The sequence below is a fragment of the Mercenaria mercenaria genome, chromosome 1 (assembly GCF_021730395.1).
Source record: "Mercenaria mercenaria strain notata chromosome 1, MADL_Memer_1, whole genome shotgun sequence".
Lineage (NCBI taxonomy): Eukaryota > Metazoa > Mollusca > Bivalvia > Venerida > Veneridae > Mercenaria > Mercenaria mercenaria.
Window position 1 is genome coordinate 37,228,904 of NC_069361.1, and position 17,970 is coordinate 37,246,873.

Below are 17,970 nucleotides of genomic sequence, written 5' to 3' on the forward strand. Positions count from 1 at the left end.
ACATTTATAAGGAGCATCCCAGGCCGAATGGTTCAAGTCACTGACTTTGAATCACTTGTTCCTCACTGATGTGGGTTCGAGCCTCACTCGGGGCGATGAATTCTTCATGTTAGGAAGCCATCATGCTGGCTTACGGAAAGTCGGTGGAAGAATGGTGAAATAATGCAGGGATAGGGCACCTAGGGTATTCCTCCACCATCAAAGCTAGAAAGTCGCTATATGACCTATAGTTGTGTCGGTGTGACGTTAAACCCAACAAAATTTTTTTTTTAAAAGTAGGCGCGTGAGGTTGTTCCTAATCCCCGTACTGTACACGAACCGTACATTTATACTCGGAAACCATGGGTTGTTTAAAGAGAATGGCGGAAATAACGGATTTCGTTGTCTTTTAGATAAAATTATAGATACATTTCCGTTCGGCCATCAAGGTTCTTATTATGCTGTTTATCTATTATTTCCAGTTATTATATATTTTTTTCTTTCGCACCTTCAAACGTAGTCAGGATCAAAAGTGAGTTATATTCATCTGAAATTTTGAAAGGTGGTCGGCTAAAGTTTTATGTAAATAATTTTGTTAAAAGTAAAGTATACATATATATGGGATAACTATGTACGCAAATGTGTATTTTAAACATTTTATTGAGCGTCTCAGTAAAATCATCGTCAGTCATTATGCTTTATCATCATCATTTATCCATTTCTTTAATTCATCACCATCATTATTTAACAGCTTTATTCATGATAATCATTCATCACTTATCATAATTATTCATCATTAATTTTCATCATGATTATCGTTATTATCATCATAAGTCATCATCATTTATCCAGCTTTCACCCATTATCATCATCATACATCAATATTCATGACATTGTGCTTATTGTCATTCGTCATTTATTCAATCATCATCACCGTCTATCCAATCATCAGTCATAATCTGTCTTATCCATTATAAACATCCTCACCGTTATCATCAGCCATCATTATAAATATTAATCAACAGCGTCATCGTTATTCATTGTTAAACTTATCATTCAGTCATCATTATTCCCATTGATTATTACCATTCATCATCAGCAGCAGCAATATCAGCAGCTTTTATTCATTTATATGATAAAAAGATGTTAAGTCATAGTATATAATGGAAGAAAATCACATTTGCTCACTCTCTGGGAGTATCAAACGATATTCTAAAGTTTAACACAACATCTCAGCAACTTATCAAATTCAAATAATGTGTAGGATAAATATGTACGTTAATGTGCCATTAAACAAGTGTTTTTCGCACTTAATCATTCGACTGTGATATGAATTCTTTTTATAAAGTTAATTCCGCCTCATTTAAGTCTAGATATCCAATCGCAGCTAATGTAAAAATACCTGTATACTGACGACCTTATTACAACAAATGGTAAACATTTCAGTTTTAAATGGTTTTTACAGATAGATTATGTAAACATTAATTTTTAGATCAAATTAGAAACTGTCAGTAATTATAATATCAATTTTTTCACGTATTACACTACGTTAACACACGAAGCAAATATTTCATAAAATGAACCCTTTTCTTAGTGTATATCAATATACATGTTTGTATAATATACTTTTTCACGTAAACACTACTTAGACGTTGACGCACGAAACCAATATTTCATAAAATGAACAATTTTCTCAGCGTATGTCATTATTTGATAGATTTTCGTAATTAGAAATTTGTCTTCAACAAGGAAATAGTTAACTTAAGCGCACAATTTAGACGTTACATTTTTTTGTTTTGTTTAACATATTGATTACAGTGTTACTGCCTTAAAACAGCTATACATTTATCTATCATGTCGTCTATTTCTTCTTTCTTTGGACATTTATCCTGTATATCTTTTACAGCTTGCCTTATTCTCTTTGATATATCATGAGCTTCATTCGTGTGCAATTCTACTGAATTTGAAACCAGACTGTAAATATCAAAAGGAAGAAATACAGTGCTCACAACTCCACCAGCAATATGAAATCCTTTAGCTGTATTTCCAAGTGTCCGAAACACGGGAACAACGGCAGAAGTTACATCAGTTGCAGTGTCGACAGCTTTACCCATTCTGACTGCATTAATAATGGTATTAGCAACCATTTTCCAACCAAAGCCAGCAACTGCATTACCAGAGCCGAACATTAGTTTTCTCCAAAATTTACACCAGAATGGGAACCTGATTTCAATTTCTCCAATTCGCTCTAGTTTGTCTGAAACTAATTTGCAATCCTCGAGTATTTTACAGAAGGCCTCATTGCATATTTTTAACTGAACTTCTGCCTTCTTTTTAGCATCTCTTGCCTTTACAGAATCAGCAATAGAAGCACCACCAGTAGTAACACCACCAGCACCGCCAATAACACCTCCTAGAAAAGATCACATTTGCATTTTTGATATCTGGCAATAGTCGGATGAACTGCAAATTGCAACGAACAAAAGGCAATTTTTCGGAATGTCCCTTCCTACAATGCGAATGCTAAAACAATTGACAATGAAGTATAACAAACTTGATTGTAACAATTGTGATTGTACCTTTAATGAGTTGAAATAATAACATTCATAAAAGTGCAGTTAAATGGTACATAGATACAGTGACACCTTTACTTACCTGCTATGCAAAGCCCTAAAGACGCACCAAAAGTAACAAAGGAAAGTCCAAAGCCCACAACAGCCAACACCCCTCCAACCACACATCCCGACTGTCCGGCAATTTTAGAAATCTTGATATCTGAAGTAAATTTATCTGAGCCTATATAAATGTAGTTATGGTTAAATATAAAATAAAAACAATTTATTCTACTTTTGCCTTCGACTTTATAAATGTACAGTAAGTTTCACGGCAAAGAAAATACCATAATACCTTTGTAAGCTTTATCAAGATCGTCAGCATATTTTAGAAGATTCGTTGTTAAAATAGGTATTTTTTTGTGAAAACATTCATGCATAGAACCACGCATAGCTTCCAAATCACGTATGCTTTTTCTATTCATTGCCATTGTTAAGCGCACTGGTTTCCGGATGACTGCACACTGTAGTCACACGTACCTTGCAGCAGCAAGTTAACCCTGAATTCAGAAAATGAACATCATTAAAGGAAATGGTTATAATATATACACATCATGAAGTAAGAGAAATAGACATTTATCTATAAAATTTAATGTTTGCTTTTTCAATCAACAGTAATATTTACTAACACTGTCAATACAAATCAGCATCTTCGGTTATTCCAACACAAAAACAAGCCGGCAAAACGGAAAGGGAAAGTCTACTTATTAATAAGTATGCCCCATCGTTTTCCCTTACGAAAACAAAAGATAATTCTCTGAAAAGACTGGGTCTGATATTAAAAAAATTAAAACAGAGACGTAGGAACGTTTTAATCGTAAGAAAGTGCTGAAAATTGTCTCCCCATTAGCAAAAATTGGAAAAGTCCACGCGCATACATTTAGACGGGATGACCCATACGCGTGGACCCTGACTATAGACCAATGCGACTTTTGTTTTCAAGTTTAGCCTGTGTACTTTTATTTTCTTTACTTCCGGGAAAATCTGAAGGTCGTCTGACGTCATTTTCTGTGTTGTCAAAAACGTACGTATGCCTTGCAAAAATATGTATCGGCCCTCCTAATGATATGTAATCATATTTTACTAATTTATAAAACAGATCTTAGAAAATTTGAATAACAAAAAATATTCAATAAATAACGTATATAACTCGTTTTCAGGTGGTGTTGCGTAGTTAATGTTATGTCAGATCAAAAGAAAAATGGATTAAAAATATATCCAACCCTAAATGTTTGTTTCTGGTAACATGCTCAAAAAGATTAGGGTACATGTAGGTAGGTCGGTATTTTTTTTTCTTTTTGATTTATTTTTATTGTGGGACTTTTCAGAATTATTTTTTTGTGTCGAAAATGAATACAAATAAGGGGGTTATACCTTTAGAGCATCAGTAAGTTGATTTCTAACATCACTGGCCATGTTTAAAGCATAAAAATGCAGTTTAAAAAAAAAAATCAAGGCCATACAAACATTTAGGATCGGGCCAAAGTTTTAGGGTAGATCAAGATACCGGAAACAAACAATTATTTTTAGGCCTAAAGTAAAATGTGAGTCTGTTGCAATTTGATGAAATTATAGCGAGACAGATTTATTGCACAGTTTCAGGTTAGGTTTTAATACGGGGTTCGTTTCAGCTCAGAGATCCACAGAGATCCAGAACAGCATATGACATCTCTGAAGCAGCATTGTTTTAGCTACAATATATATATATATATATTTAACATCTGCATATTGCTACTTAAACTCTAGTTTATCGACCATAAATTGGTTAGATATTTATTCTGTTTTATTGTTGTGAAAATATGTCATTGTTTAAAATTTATGTACAGTATTTCATTGTAATATTTACAAGACAGAAACAATTCAAGTCAAAGTTAAAATCTAAAACAAACCTTCCTACCTTTTAATATCCACAGCTATTTTATAAAAAGAACAATTTAGTGCCTCATCGGCAAAAATGGATCATCGCATGATGAAATATGTGCAAAATGATTGGAGTAGACAACCCTGTGTGTGATGTCAACCGTTTAAATTGTTTTGATATAATATGATACCGATGCATGCGAGATAATCCATTTTCAAAGTGATATGTGAGATTACGGTTAAGAAGATGTATATAGTGAACATCTGCGTATGTTTGACAGATATGTTTAGGAAATTTAAAACTTCTATTTTTAGTTTACAATGTAAGAACATTTTCCCACGGTAGAAAGTATAAGCAGGCCTAAACATTACAGGAAGATATTCTGCTAGGGAGACATTTGAACTTCTGGTGGGAGAGGAGGATGGCTGGGCTTTTACTTGGATATAATTTCTTTTTTTTTTTCTTTTTTTTTTTTCAAAATATTTTTTGTATTCAAACACTATAATAAAGAAGTCAAGAAATGCGTTCTGTATTGAGTAATTTTCTTTAAAAAATATCTATGAAATAGTGAAATGCATGTCTTTGATTATTTTTTTAAATAAGAAGCAGTTTGCCTTAAATTATAGTTCATATACTTCTATATTCAAAACATTTAAAACTGCTATTTATGTACATACATATAAACTATGTGATACCTGGCGTATAGCCAGCCAAAATGGATGTTGAGAGATAAATTAGCGGGTTTCAGGGGAATGCTCCACTGGAAAAAAATCTACAAGTATCTCTAGTGCATTTTGATGTATATTTGGAGATAACATATCCCCTTTTGGAATTATTAATATTATAATAAATTATGCCAATGAAAATCATGTGCAAGCGTAGGCATCTCAACTTAATAGGTAATAATACTAAAAGCTAACCTAAATACACGTGTGTGGCTTACCTAATGTATATTTAAGCAATTCAAATGTCTGATAAAGTTCGCCTATGTTCTTTAATGATTTCTTTTAGGTAAAACAAAGCTCTGAGGTCTGAATTGTAGGTTATCCTAAAGATTTTATTTTGTTTTGGTGCGTTGGTTGCACCCTGAATGAAATAGTGTATACACAGTATAGCAGGGTATAGACGTTTTTTTTTCAAAATTGGGAGGCCATGGTTAGGGTTATTACGGGAGGGGGAACCCCATCCTGAAACAGTTTGGTATTTTAAACCCTAAATCCTGCATTCTGCTGAGTTTTAAGATGAAAGAATTTCTGTCATCAAGTCGTTTGCGTTTATTACCTGAGAAAAAATGTTTGTATTTTACCTGATTTTTTTTCAAAATAAAAAGTTAAAAATTATAAATATTGTTATTTCATTTTTGGTCTATCTTTTTCAGAACCGTTTTCAATAATATGGTCATCATATTTTTAAAACGTTTTGCAATTTTTCTGTATTAGATGAGTACGGGGGTCCTCGCCCGGTAAGTTTGAAATTTGTACATACCAAATCCTGAATTCTAAGAAGACTTCAACACTAGAAATATGGCGGTCGGTTACTCTAGGTTTTTTCTGACAAATTATTCTTAGAGACATTTTTGAGTTGGAATGAATTCTTATTAGGGTGCTAGAACTATGTTGGAAGTGGTACCATCGATGTTTGTTTCGAAAGTCAAATGCAGAATTCTAATGAGCTTTTAGCATAAAATTTTCTGTATATTCTTATCAATATATATATTTACACTCAAAAGGTTGTGCACCCTAACCAACCTCCCTGCTCTTATGCCTATGTATATAGTATAGGTTACTATTCATACATTGAAACTACACTTTACAGCATACTTTATTTTAGTTTGTTTGGTTTAATGCCGCACCGACACAATTATAGATCATATGACGACTTTCCTGCTTTGATGGTGGACGAAGACCTCTGGTGCCCCTCCGTGCATTATTTCACCTGGGTAGAAACATCGACCTTCCGTAAGTCAGCTGGATGGTTTCCTCACATGAAGAATTCCACGCCCCGAGTAAGGCTTGAACCCACGTCGATGAGGGGCAAGTGATTTGAAGTCAGCTTCTCAGCCCACCCCATCACCAAATGGTTGGTTCCCAAGGATTCCAGCTGACTAGTATACATAACGTATTTTCTATCGGGTTATCAAGCAGCAGAATACATTGCGTCGCTGGATGTAAGCCGATTATGACAAATGTATTGGTAAGCAGTAAACTACGTGTTTGAAACATGATATATTCAATATATTTAAATAATTTGTTTATACGATAAAATACTCTTGAATAAAACACTTTGTTGCTTAAGAGAGCCATCTATACTATACGTGGAAATTCCGTCTTATCTTCTAAAACCTTATTTATATGTTGACAAGTTGTGCATATGGTGATTAAAGTATGAATTAATTCTACGTGGTACATGTGAAATGTGCTGCACTATTCAAAACTTCACTGGTATCACAATTTATTCCAAGTCTGACCCAAAGCAATCATCTTGAACACATTTAGCACGGAACTACGGTCTAATATCAATGCTTGATTCCATACTGTCAGAAAATATGTGTCTGCCTGTGTAACTTTTTAAAAATATCCCTGCAGAAATGTAATGTTAAATATAACGATGGATTTTTGTTAAAAACATGGTGTGGAGTAAGCTATTTCAGCTTTTCACTTTTGTACATGAAGTATTTCATTTTGTAACACTATATAACGCTTAAATAAACTAAATAAAAATGTGCGTAATATTGAATAATCAGTGATTAAATTATTATTGAAAAATCAGTGATTAAAGTATCGAATCTCCATATATCCGACAAAAATTACCAGAATAGGTGGCACGGTAGTCTAGTGGTTCATCTTTTTAATTCATGCAATTGGTTGTATAAACAAGGAGGTGTCTATAATTCTGAGCAAATTATTTTGAAATGAATTGGGAACCTTATTTGTTTCGTTGCGAAAAAGGACCAAATTATTTTATCCCAATTTTAAAGAACAGAGAGATTTTAGTTTTTTAATACGCAAGTATATGCAAAGAAAAACAATATCAAAACTAATTATGAATGGTGGTCTATAAGTTTAGGTTCGAGAATATTTACTGAAATTTAAACTTTCACGGTCCGATTAAGTTTTTGAACAGAACATGTACAGTATTTATGAGCTAAAACCGCTCCCCCCTTCTCTCTCTCTCTCTCTGAAATATATATTTACAATTAGCATAAAAATGAGGCCTCCGTTTCTATCTTAATGAAAGCATTTTGTGTATGTAAAATACAATTTAACATTATCGTTATCAATATCTACAGATGTTTTAAATGTATATTCTAGGAAGAAATTGTTTGAAGTTGAGGCGATGCTCGTATGTCGTAGACCGACAAATGAATTCTATTTTGGCGATCTGGCTGGTAACACGACCATTTAAATTATATTTTTTAAAAAAATGACTGATCTAGATTAACCATCTGAAACGCATTCAGAATTGGTTGACCTGGCTCACAGATAGTAGATCAACCATTTAAATTACATTGAAATATGGTTGACCTGGGTCGTAGATCGTAGAACAACCATCTTAAATGCTCTAAGAATTGGCTGACATGGATCGTAGATCAACCATCTGAAAGTAATTGAAAATTGGTTGACCTGGGTCGTAGATCGTAGATCAACCATCTGAAATATAAAGATAATTGGTTGACTCGGGTCAACTCTCCGAATAGGTTGATCTAACGCGTTGGGATGAGAAACGTAGTTATAATTAGCCCTTAAAACCTGACAGTGTGACTGGGGCTTTTTTATCATTTTTCTCTTGCTCTTTTGCATACAGCAAATGAGGGCAACCTTAAAGTTAACAGCTTTCTTTCCAATTCTTTACTATATATTTTATTCATGGTTAGAAAAAATACGTTTAAATCATTTTTCGAAAGTATACATCGGCCATTCTCATCCATCATTAGTTCGATATAGTCATATTTATATACTTACGTGTTTGATTTCTACAGTGACGAGGAGTATTCAATGAAATATTTCACTAACGGCCTTCGTTGAAAATGTTTTATTACAGATGTCAACTCAATATATAAATGTACACAATATTGGAATATACAAACAAAGAAAGCTGACCCTGTCAATTTTCTCCGGGCAACATGATAGAAAGCGTTTATTTACAGAAATCTCTAACAAACTGAAAAGTTGTTACAAAGTCACCACTATTATACTGCGGTTTGTTAAGGACACACACATATTCACTTTTTTAAAATTTACTGCCTCGCTAGTTGGTAGTAGAGCGCCTGCTTCGAGTGTGGGAGTTCGTGGGTTCGATCCCTTGCCGCGTCATACCAAAGACATAAAAAATGGTACTAGTAGCGTCCTTGCTTGGCGCTCAGCATTAAAATGATAGTACTAGGACTGATCAGCCCGGTGTCAGTATAATGTGACTGGGTGGGGTATCATGTCACGTGTCTACGGCGTGATATTCCAGTGAGGCAGCACTACAAAGTTGGGCATTCTGCTCACTGCTGCACATAGACACCGTCGTTTATATGATAAAAGACGTTAAACCCGAACAAACTTTTTTTAATTATCCATAACGCTCCATAAAGGTGTCGTGCGCTCGCCATAAGATGTCTCGCAAGATATATAGGGGTAAAAATAAGAAATAAGATATCGTGCATTCCCGATACGAGATAAAGTGTCATGCGATCAAAATAAGGTGTCCTGCGCTCGATATATATGGTTACGTTGGTCTACTATATACTTCTACATATAAGCATGTAGCCTAAATAGTGGTGCATGAATATGGTTGTTTTGCTGTACTATAATATATTTCCACATATTTGCATGTGGGCAGCCTAGTTGTGTGTGAATATCCACATACTTGCAGGTGGCCTGCCTAGCGGTGTTTGAATTTGGTTGCGTTGCTCTGCTATGTATTTCCACACATTTGCTTGCGGCCTGCCCAGCATTGTATGAATATGGTTGAGTTGTTTTGCTATATATTTCCACATATTTGCATGTACACTGCCTTGCGTTTAATGAATATGGTTGAGTTGTTCAGCTATATATTTCCAAAAATTTGCATATAGGCTGCATACCGTTGTATGTGTATGGTTGCGTTGTTCTGCTACATATTTCTAAATATTTGCATGTGACCTTTCGAGCATTGTTTGAATATGGTTGCGTTGCCCTGCTATATATTTCCCCATTTTTGTATGTAGCCTCTCTAGCAATGTATTAATATTGTTGCGTTGCTCTGCTATAATATATTTCCATATACTTTCATGTGGCCTGCCTAGTGGTGTATGAATACAGTTGCGCTGCTCTGCTATATATTTCGACATATTTGCATCTGCCCTGCCTAGTGGTGTATACATAACAGATACCGACCGAAATGGAGTTATGCATAGCTATATTTACCCGAGCCCTTACAATATGTGAGCACTAGCCGCGAAACGTCGAGGTATTTACGCTTTGCAGGGGCTCAGGTTAGTATTGTGGTGCATACCGACACTAAGGATCGGTATGTGATTTACCGCTATAGATTGGCCTTTGGAGGTTGTGATATGTAGGAATAAAACAGGTTTGAATATTATCACTTGAAGCAATCAGTTTGATAAATAATAACATAATTACGATGTACACGCTATATCTTAATCAGTTGTAATTGCTACTTGTACAATCATTAACCAATGTTGTACCGCTTGAGTAGCCTAGTGGGAGGTCGTTGGTTCAATCCCTGGCCGCGTCATACCAAAGACGTGAAAATTGGTACTAGTAGCTTTCTCCGTTGGGGCTTAGAGCGGTCAACCTGGTGTCAGTATAATGTGACTGGGTGGGGTATCATTTCACGTGTCTACGATGTGATGTTCTATTGAGGCAGCACTATAAAGTTGAGCATTGTGCTCACTGCTACGTCGTTTATATGACTGAAAAATTGTTAAAAAGACGCTCAACCCAAGCTTACACACATTAACAATGTAAATTGATACAAAAAGTTATTAAAATCGAATGAATGCAATGTAACCTCAATCGCTTAAACAGCCAGTCCTTCCAGTTAGCTCAGTGAGTTGACCACAAAAGTTGCATTGATAGTATATGGCAATTTTTAAAACACGTTGACTTTGTAACAAAACATATTCAGTGTTTGAGACATATGCTAAGTATGTTAGAAAAGACCAAAAATTTTGGCTTAAATTTGGCAGGGGCGGAGAGAGGAGTGGGCCTTGACCTCCAAGTTCCTGTGTATGATATGGCACCCTGACACAATTCCGTACATCATAAGCTTTTGCAAAAGAAAGAAAGTAGTATTTATACCTATCGAAATGATGCTCGTTATATCCCGATCGGGCTTACATACTCCGGATGACATTTTCGGTTCCATTGTAACTTACCGGGGAAGAGAAACGAAAAATAACCAAAAGTTCAGGTGAAACTCGATGTCAGTTTTTAATGTTTTGCATTTATACGAAGTCGGAATAAACTTGACAAAATATTTATTTTATGTTTTTCAGTGAAAAACTGGAGTGTATCAGTGAAATCAAAATGAAAGTTTCATGGTTTCAAAGCAGTGATGATATAATTTGTATTTTTCACTAGTACGGAACTACACCCGAATGCACAAGAATATGAATTATAAATAACAGGACATTTGTTTGCGAAACTGACTTCAGTAAGATAAAGATTTATAAAAATACCTATACGAACATAAAGATATACGCTCCATCGTGGTGTAATGTTAAAGAAGTCTTGAAACTTTCTACAACTACAAATTCTGACAATTTTTCAACATAGATATCGTGACATCAAGGCGTTGTGACGACATAAATGCAATACAAGATAAGTTGCACGAGTAAAATGGCTAGGCTATTATTTGGTTAAAACTATTGAAATTCATTAGATAAAAAAAAATGTGTTTGAATTTACGTGTAAGATCCAAATACATGTATATTTCACTCGTGAAAACAAAAATTTGCATTTTTATTCGTGGCTGTGCCACAAGTGAAAATATTGCATAATGGTGTTCACTCGCAGAAAAATATTTCCTTCTTACATTGAATCAAACAAATATCCTCTATATCATTAGCGAGATAATTTTTAAACTAATGTGTGTTGTTGTGTTTAAGGTTTACGTAAAAACAAAACTACTGAAAAGACCACGTTAGAGGTCCTATTTGTAGATATACAGCAGCGGATTCATGAATAATGGAGAAATTGAAAAATAACTGGGTTTTTGTTTTCGGAAATAACGTCAATATAAATCTGAAACATTTCATTACAGCCTGTTGAACCATTGGAATGAGAGTGCATTCTATCTTTACAGTATTTACAACCGTCACCATTCATGTAATCTGTGACCATCATTAACCCCTTATACCGCGAGAAATTTCAGAATTACAATATACTCAACTAATATCATGTTTGATGAATGTTTGTAAGTAATTAAAAATACGAAATACTTAACTGAAAGATACATTTAATCCCTGTATGTGAAACGGAAGTCGTTCAACAACATTTTCAGCTAATATTATGTGTTATTATTCAATTATTCAATATTGGACACACTACAAGAATAATTGTACAGACCAAGTGAAACAAACTATTTATATTGCCGAAAGTCACGAGTCGTTTTTGATAAAGAAAAAGATGTTTTGATGTTCAATCCGTCTACCTTATAATCTCAAGTCATTTAATTGAAGCAGTTTTAAAATCGTGGTCTCTCATCTTCTTAAAATCCGTATCTCTTTCAATTGTTGGCTGCTTTTAAGAATTATATATACGTTACGAATAGTTGAGAGAAAAGTTTAGCGTATCGCTAAAGGCATGGATGCACTAAACGCAAGATCACATAGTTGGGTATTATTTCCCCTTTACAAAAATCGTGCATACAGTTAATAACATATAATCCTCTTGTCTCTCACGACAGGGTACTGTCAATATAGGCGGCTTACATAGTCTTCAGGTCATACATATTAGGGCATAATTGGTGCACAGAAATAGCCTGGGTCTCTGTCTTCACATGTGTAGTCTCGCAGGCATGGATAGAATGCTCCTGAGCACTCGTCTATATCTGGAAAAATGAAAGAAAATCGTTAAATTTATTAGTATACGGTATTGCGTTAGGACCATCTTATTCTCCAATTTACTGGCAACACCGTGCCATAATGATCTCGAGCTTCGCTTATCGCCTTTTCATTATGCTCGAAGATATAGATCATAATGACGAAGCGCGAAATTACAAGTATTTCTCGAATTTGCGCTTCCCCATCGTCATCCTATGAAAGCGATATACGAAGCGCGAGATCCCGATGGCGAAGCACGAAATTATGAAAAGATCACGATTCCAAGATTCGCCTTTGTAATATCACGCTTCGCGTATCACTAAAGGAATGGATGCACTAAACGCAAGATCACAACTGTAAAGTACAAAACGTGGGAACGCGATGCTAGGCGCGATATCACGATGGCGAAACTGCGAAAGATTTTCGCGCTTCGTGTTTACGCGTTTCACCATAGTTGTTTCGCTCTTCGCCATCGTGATCTCCCGCTTCTCGCACGGTAATTATAAGTTCATAGACAAACATACGTATGCATCTCTGTCACCTAATCGGGTTCGACAAAGTCCCCACACGAGAGAAACATGGTAGATATCTTGTGTGGTGTAATGCATCGGGTATTCAAAGAAACATGTTTGTAAATATCTAATTCTGCTATATACACGAATTCAGAGTTTAAGGATGGTTAACTCCACTTCATTTTTCCTCATTTTGTTATATGTAAAACTTTCAATAATTTTTGTTGTCATTCAGAAGTACAGGGTATCAAAAACATAATTTTGACAGTTTTAATCAATACGGTTTACTGTTCTTCAACTTTAATTAATTTTTTTAGTAAATTTTGACTCTTTATGTATTTTGTATTGCACACTTGCAAAATGATCTCTCAAGACTGAATTTTACAGAGGCGAAAGTCTTGCGCAATATTCTTTTTCAAAATATAATGGATAAAATCAAGTATTACATTTGTGTTTACAAATGTTTTCTCTGTTTCTTTTCCTGAATAAACATTTTTATTCAATTTTACCTGAAAAGCAGATTTTTATCGTGTTTCTAATCCAAAAAATAAAATGTACATGAATAAAATACACCTAGAGTATGTCATTCATAAATATTGTACTTCACTTTTATATACGTATTTCCCTATCTGAAACTCCTATACCACAGAGGTAGAAAATTTATAATGTTATCCATGTAACAACATAATAGTACACACCTAAAATAGTACTTAAGTCTAAATATAGATTAGAAAATCATCATGTTACCCATGGAATGGCCTCATTCTCGGGTTAACAGTATCAGCTAAGGCACACAGATGTATGTGAAATTTATATATTGTTGCGTATTTGTTACATAATGCGTCGTTGTTTGTGCATTGATTTGTATATTAATCAGTTTCAATATTTATAGGTTTTCATGTTCGTCGATATATACATATTTCAATATGCATAAAAACTGATAGAAATTCATTTGCCAATGATTGCAGCATATAGCTATGTTGTTCAGATAGTTTTACCTTCAAAATATCTTCAAGTATTTTCTGTACTACCTCAAATTACCCGAAAGAGTCTAAAATTGGCTGATTTCTTAGGTAAAGAAACATACATGTTCAAAATACATCATCCCCTCTAAATAGGTGATGGTCATTTTATTCATTTGGTTTTGATTAATGTTAAGAGTGATACTAAGATTTTGAAGTCAAATTTATGCTAGATACATCTTTGGAATTACAGTCTTTGGTGTTACATTTCCCTTTTCTATATCGCAGACATAGAAAATATGTCTCTGCTGTAACAGTCTGTGAGGTTACATTACCATTTGTTATACATGTACCGCAGAAACCGTTACATCAAGGACATCATCTTGTACACAATTCCAAATTAAAGAAGATTATCAAATTTTACAAACCATTTTTCCTTTTTGTGAACATAGTTCTTGATCGGTTAAATACATATATTTTATAAATGAATACAGTTACTGGTAGTTTCCATATAATTACACAGAGGACATAAGTGTTACACCATACGAAAAGTACATAAACTGCCGTTACATAAGTAATTGCAATATATGCAAATATATTTGTTAATATGTTTTGTATATAGAGTAAGTCTAAACAGTACAGTTACCAATTCAAACTCCAAGTATTATTTCAATTGCAACAAGTATTCATTGATCTATTGACCAGGATGTTATTTCTTCTATTGAACTATTTCAATATAGAAAAATTCTATCTCCTACAAATATCTTTCTTTGATCGTTTGCCTACACCACGGCTACTAAACCCTAGCGCCACCACAAAAAAGTGATGATAAGGAAAAGAGCTATCGACACTTCCGTGGTGCAGCTATCGTCAGTTTCAAACTATAAATTATTACAATCTGTTTTATATTTGTATTAACAATTTTTTTTTCAAATATCGGAGAATGTGGTGCCGTGAAAGAACAATTTAACTACAGGATGACTGTAATTTCATTAAAATATTATGAAACTTATGGTGTCGAGAGATTTTGATATCTGTCTTTATTCGAGCTGTAATTTGATGCATAAATACACTATAAGAGCATTATCGCGCATGCAAATGGTATAAATGTCTATTACACTTACACAGGCAAACATTAGCGGTAATGAAATTTCCCTTAAATAATTTGTGCCAGTATTTTTTAAAAGTGGTGGCGTTTTCTGTTCAATTGCTTGGCAAGATATTGCTCTTCTTTTTAGTTGTTTGGAGAGGTCCACTTTTGCCTTTTCGCTTGAGACTTCCCATCTGCAACGGATAAACAGTGTCTGCATGATATTTGAATATATAAAAGGTTTATAACGTAATAAAAAATATTAGTTGTTCCATCATTATTCACACTCATGCTTCTCTCAATTCTAAAATAAAATTAAGTTGAAAAAGGTAAATGGCAATCCCTGTAATCATACCTTATTTCTCATGAATAAAACTACTTAGAAATTTGTAGTCAGACGTTTTAACGCTAACGGTCCGCCACAGCGCCACCACTTCTCTACAGCGCCATCACTGATGCGAAAGCGCCACCACTTTTAAAAATGCATGTGTCTTTCTTTTTACGGGAGAATTTTTCAATAGTTATGTATGTCTATGTGAGTAACATATTTAGACCATTTGCATGCGCGATAGTGTTCAAAGAGTGTGTCTATGCATCAAAATTTAGTTGGAATGCATACAGATGTCATAATTTACAAACGTCGGAATCAGGAGGAAAGCTCTTGACACCACAATTTACATAATCTCTTAACGTAATTACAGTCAGCCTATAGGAAAAATGTTCTCCGATTTTTGAAATAAATTATATCAACGAAAATGTACCGTAAAATATAAATTTTACTTAAACTGTTTACATTTTGAAACCGGTGATAGCTCTTTTCCTTATCACCACTTTTTGATGGTGTCGCTAGGGTTTAGTAGCCGTGTACACGAAATTCATCTGAACAAACTTGTAAAACCCATTGCTTTTACCAACAAGTTCAAATTTTATACTTGTCCTGGTTATATTCCGGTTAAGGATTTTTGTTTTCATTTCAACAAAATAAATTGTATCCTGAATATTTTCTGCGAGCTACATATTTAGATTTAATCAACATTCTACTTATTGCATCATAACTAATTATATGTGTAACACTCTCGCATACGTATTGACTGATTTTGCTATTCTTACAAAAGAAGTGAGACCTCAATAATATATTTCCCAAGCCCCTGTCTCGGTTTTTGTCATGCCCATAAAGAATCAAATAATGCCTTTGATATTTTACCGATATAATTGTTTTTTATATTATAATTTGGACGTAAGCTGATAAAAAATAAATATATAAAATATATATGTATATAAAACATTAAAATTGTTACCGGTGGCAAGTTTTTTCACTTTATGTCACATCAACTAAAGTATTTTAGTATTTTAACGGAAGTACAAATATATGCTTAGAATATATTTTTCATCAATTTCATTCAACGAACTTAATAAATTCAATGTCAATTTGACCCACTTCTCCTGTTTACATACTTTGTGTAAGTTTGTCGTTTTCTCTGGGTTCTAATTCATTCACCAAAGCTTGGAAAAAAAACATTATATTAAAGACGAAGCGTATTTAAACATAATTACGTGTTAACAGTGACCTATATAAGTTAGTGAACAACGTCGAAGCTTTTATCCTTATATTGTAGGGATAATACACGTTGTTTTGTGTATTAACGTCTGCAGAAGCCCCCGGGATTGTTTGTGACCGAGACCGAAGGTCGAGGTCACAAACATATCCCAAGGGCACAAACATATCCCAAGGGCTTCTGCAGACGTTAATACACAAAACAAACGTGTATTGTCGCTATTCTTGCATAAAAATATATTTCACGACGATTTATGTATTGTTTTCATATGTGATGACTTGACGATTCCGGTACATTTTTTATTTACCATTCCAGTTGTTCTTGGAAACGGTAAACATGTTTTAAATATCCGTATCCAGGGCCCGGAAATAAACAACACTATCAAAAGCACATCCTGAAGGTTTTTAAGCGATTTTTGTTTGTCTCTCATTATTACAAACATAAAATTACCAGTAATTGTTCAAATCATTTCACAATTTGGTGGACTCGATCACAATTTCAAGAATAATAACTTTAAATTTACATTCGAGTTATATTGAGTACGGACACGCAGTTGGAGTACGGATGAGTACGAACGTAGTGTCAAGTTTCCAAGCTGTTTATATAAATTCTTCGAGAAATTAGATAAAAACATACTGACTGATACTTACCAAAATCATAAATATGATACCTAAAAACAAAGAATCGCACAGGTAAACACGCGATTCTTTAACATTCACGGCTGTCTACAAAATCTGAATTGACGCAGAGTTCTAAAAGAGGAGTAAACAAGGGAAAAAATGAGTACGAACAATGTTGGGGGCAGCGCATTTGGCGTTAGTTACTGATACAGTAAAACATTCTATGATTTAGATTACATCTTTATTGCTTCAAGAAGAGGTTTTTATGAAAGAAAAAAGACGCAGATACCAGATGTCAATGTGCGCAGAATTACATATACGTCCCTGTGAAAGCATTTCAAAAATAAAAATCGGGTATTAACAGCACGTGAATTGCCTTGTTTGCACACGATTTTTCTCCCGTTAATACATGGGCGGATCCAGTGAAAAAAAGTTGTTTTTATGCAAGAATAGTGTAAAATAACCTTATTTTAAGCCCACGACATCAAACATGTGACGAACATGCATACTTTGCTTAGATATACTTGTAATATGTGTGTACCGTTTTAAACCTAATCTACAGTACTGTTTATGCACAGAAATATGTACATTTTATCTTATTATAGATACTGTGAAGAAGTTGCTGTTCATATATTGAAATTATTAGTGTAATATTTCTTAAAATAAAACCAAATAGGACATAATTGTGATATTCGTCTCGGGTATAACACAGTGCAACACTGTTTATATTTTTTCTTAATTCA

At 34.0% G+C, this 17,970-nt stretch overlaps 2 protein-coding genes across 4 annotated transcripts in view; both read right to left on the minus strand.

Annotated features, from left to right (window-relative positions):
- Nucleotides 1-621: 621 nt before the first annotated feature.
- LOC128557311 (uncharacterized) lies at nucleotides 622-5,391 on the minus strand. Of its 2 annotated transcripts, none has more exons than XM_053544578.1 (4): nucleotides 4,481-5,391; nucleotides 2,887-3,091; nucleotides 2,635-2,754; nucleotides 622-2,392 (listed from the first exon to the last, which is right to left on the minus strand). In XM_053544578.1, exons 2-4 carry the CDS (start codon nucleotides 3,020-3,022, stop codon nucleotides 1,800-1,802), a joined length of 849 nt encoding a protein of 282 aa, XP_053400553.1. In that variant the 5' UTR covers nucleotides 3,023-3,091; nucleotides 4,481-5,391; the 3' UTR covers nucleotides 622-1,799. The 2 variants fall into 2 exon arrangements, with proteins under 2 accessions (XP_053400553.1, XP_053400552.1); XM_053544577.1 differs by having other exon boundaries at nucleotides 4,489-5,390.
- A 5,469-nt stretch (nucleotides 5,392-10,860) lies between these two features.
- Nucleotides 10,861-17,970, minus strand: part of LOC123541445 (fibroblast growth factor receptor 3-like) — a 77,040-nt gene continuing 69,930 nt past the window's right edge. For both annotated transcript variants that reach the window (XM_053544593.1, XM_053544587.1), the window contains one exon: nucleotides 10,861-12,495. In XM_053544593.1, coding sequence (XP_053400568.1) covers nucleotides 12,398-12,495 — 98 coding nt within the window. In that variant the 3' untranslated portion in view covers nucleotides 10,861-12,397. The remainder of the gene's footprint in view (nucleotides 12,496-17,970) is intronic.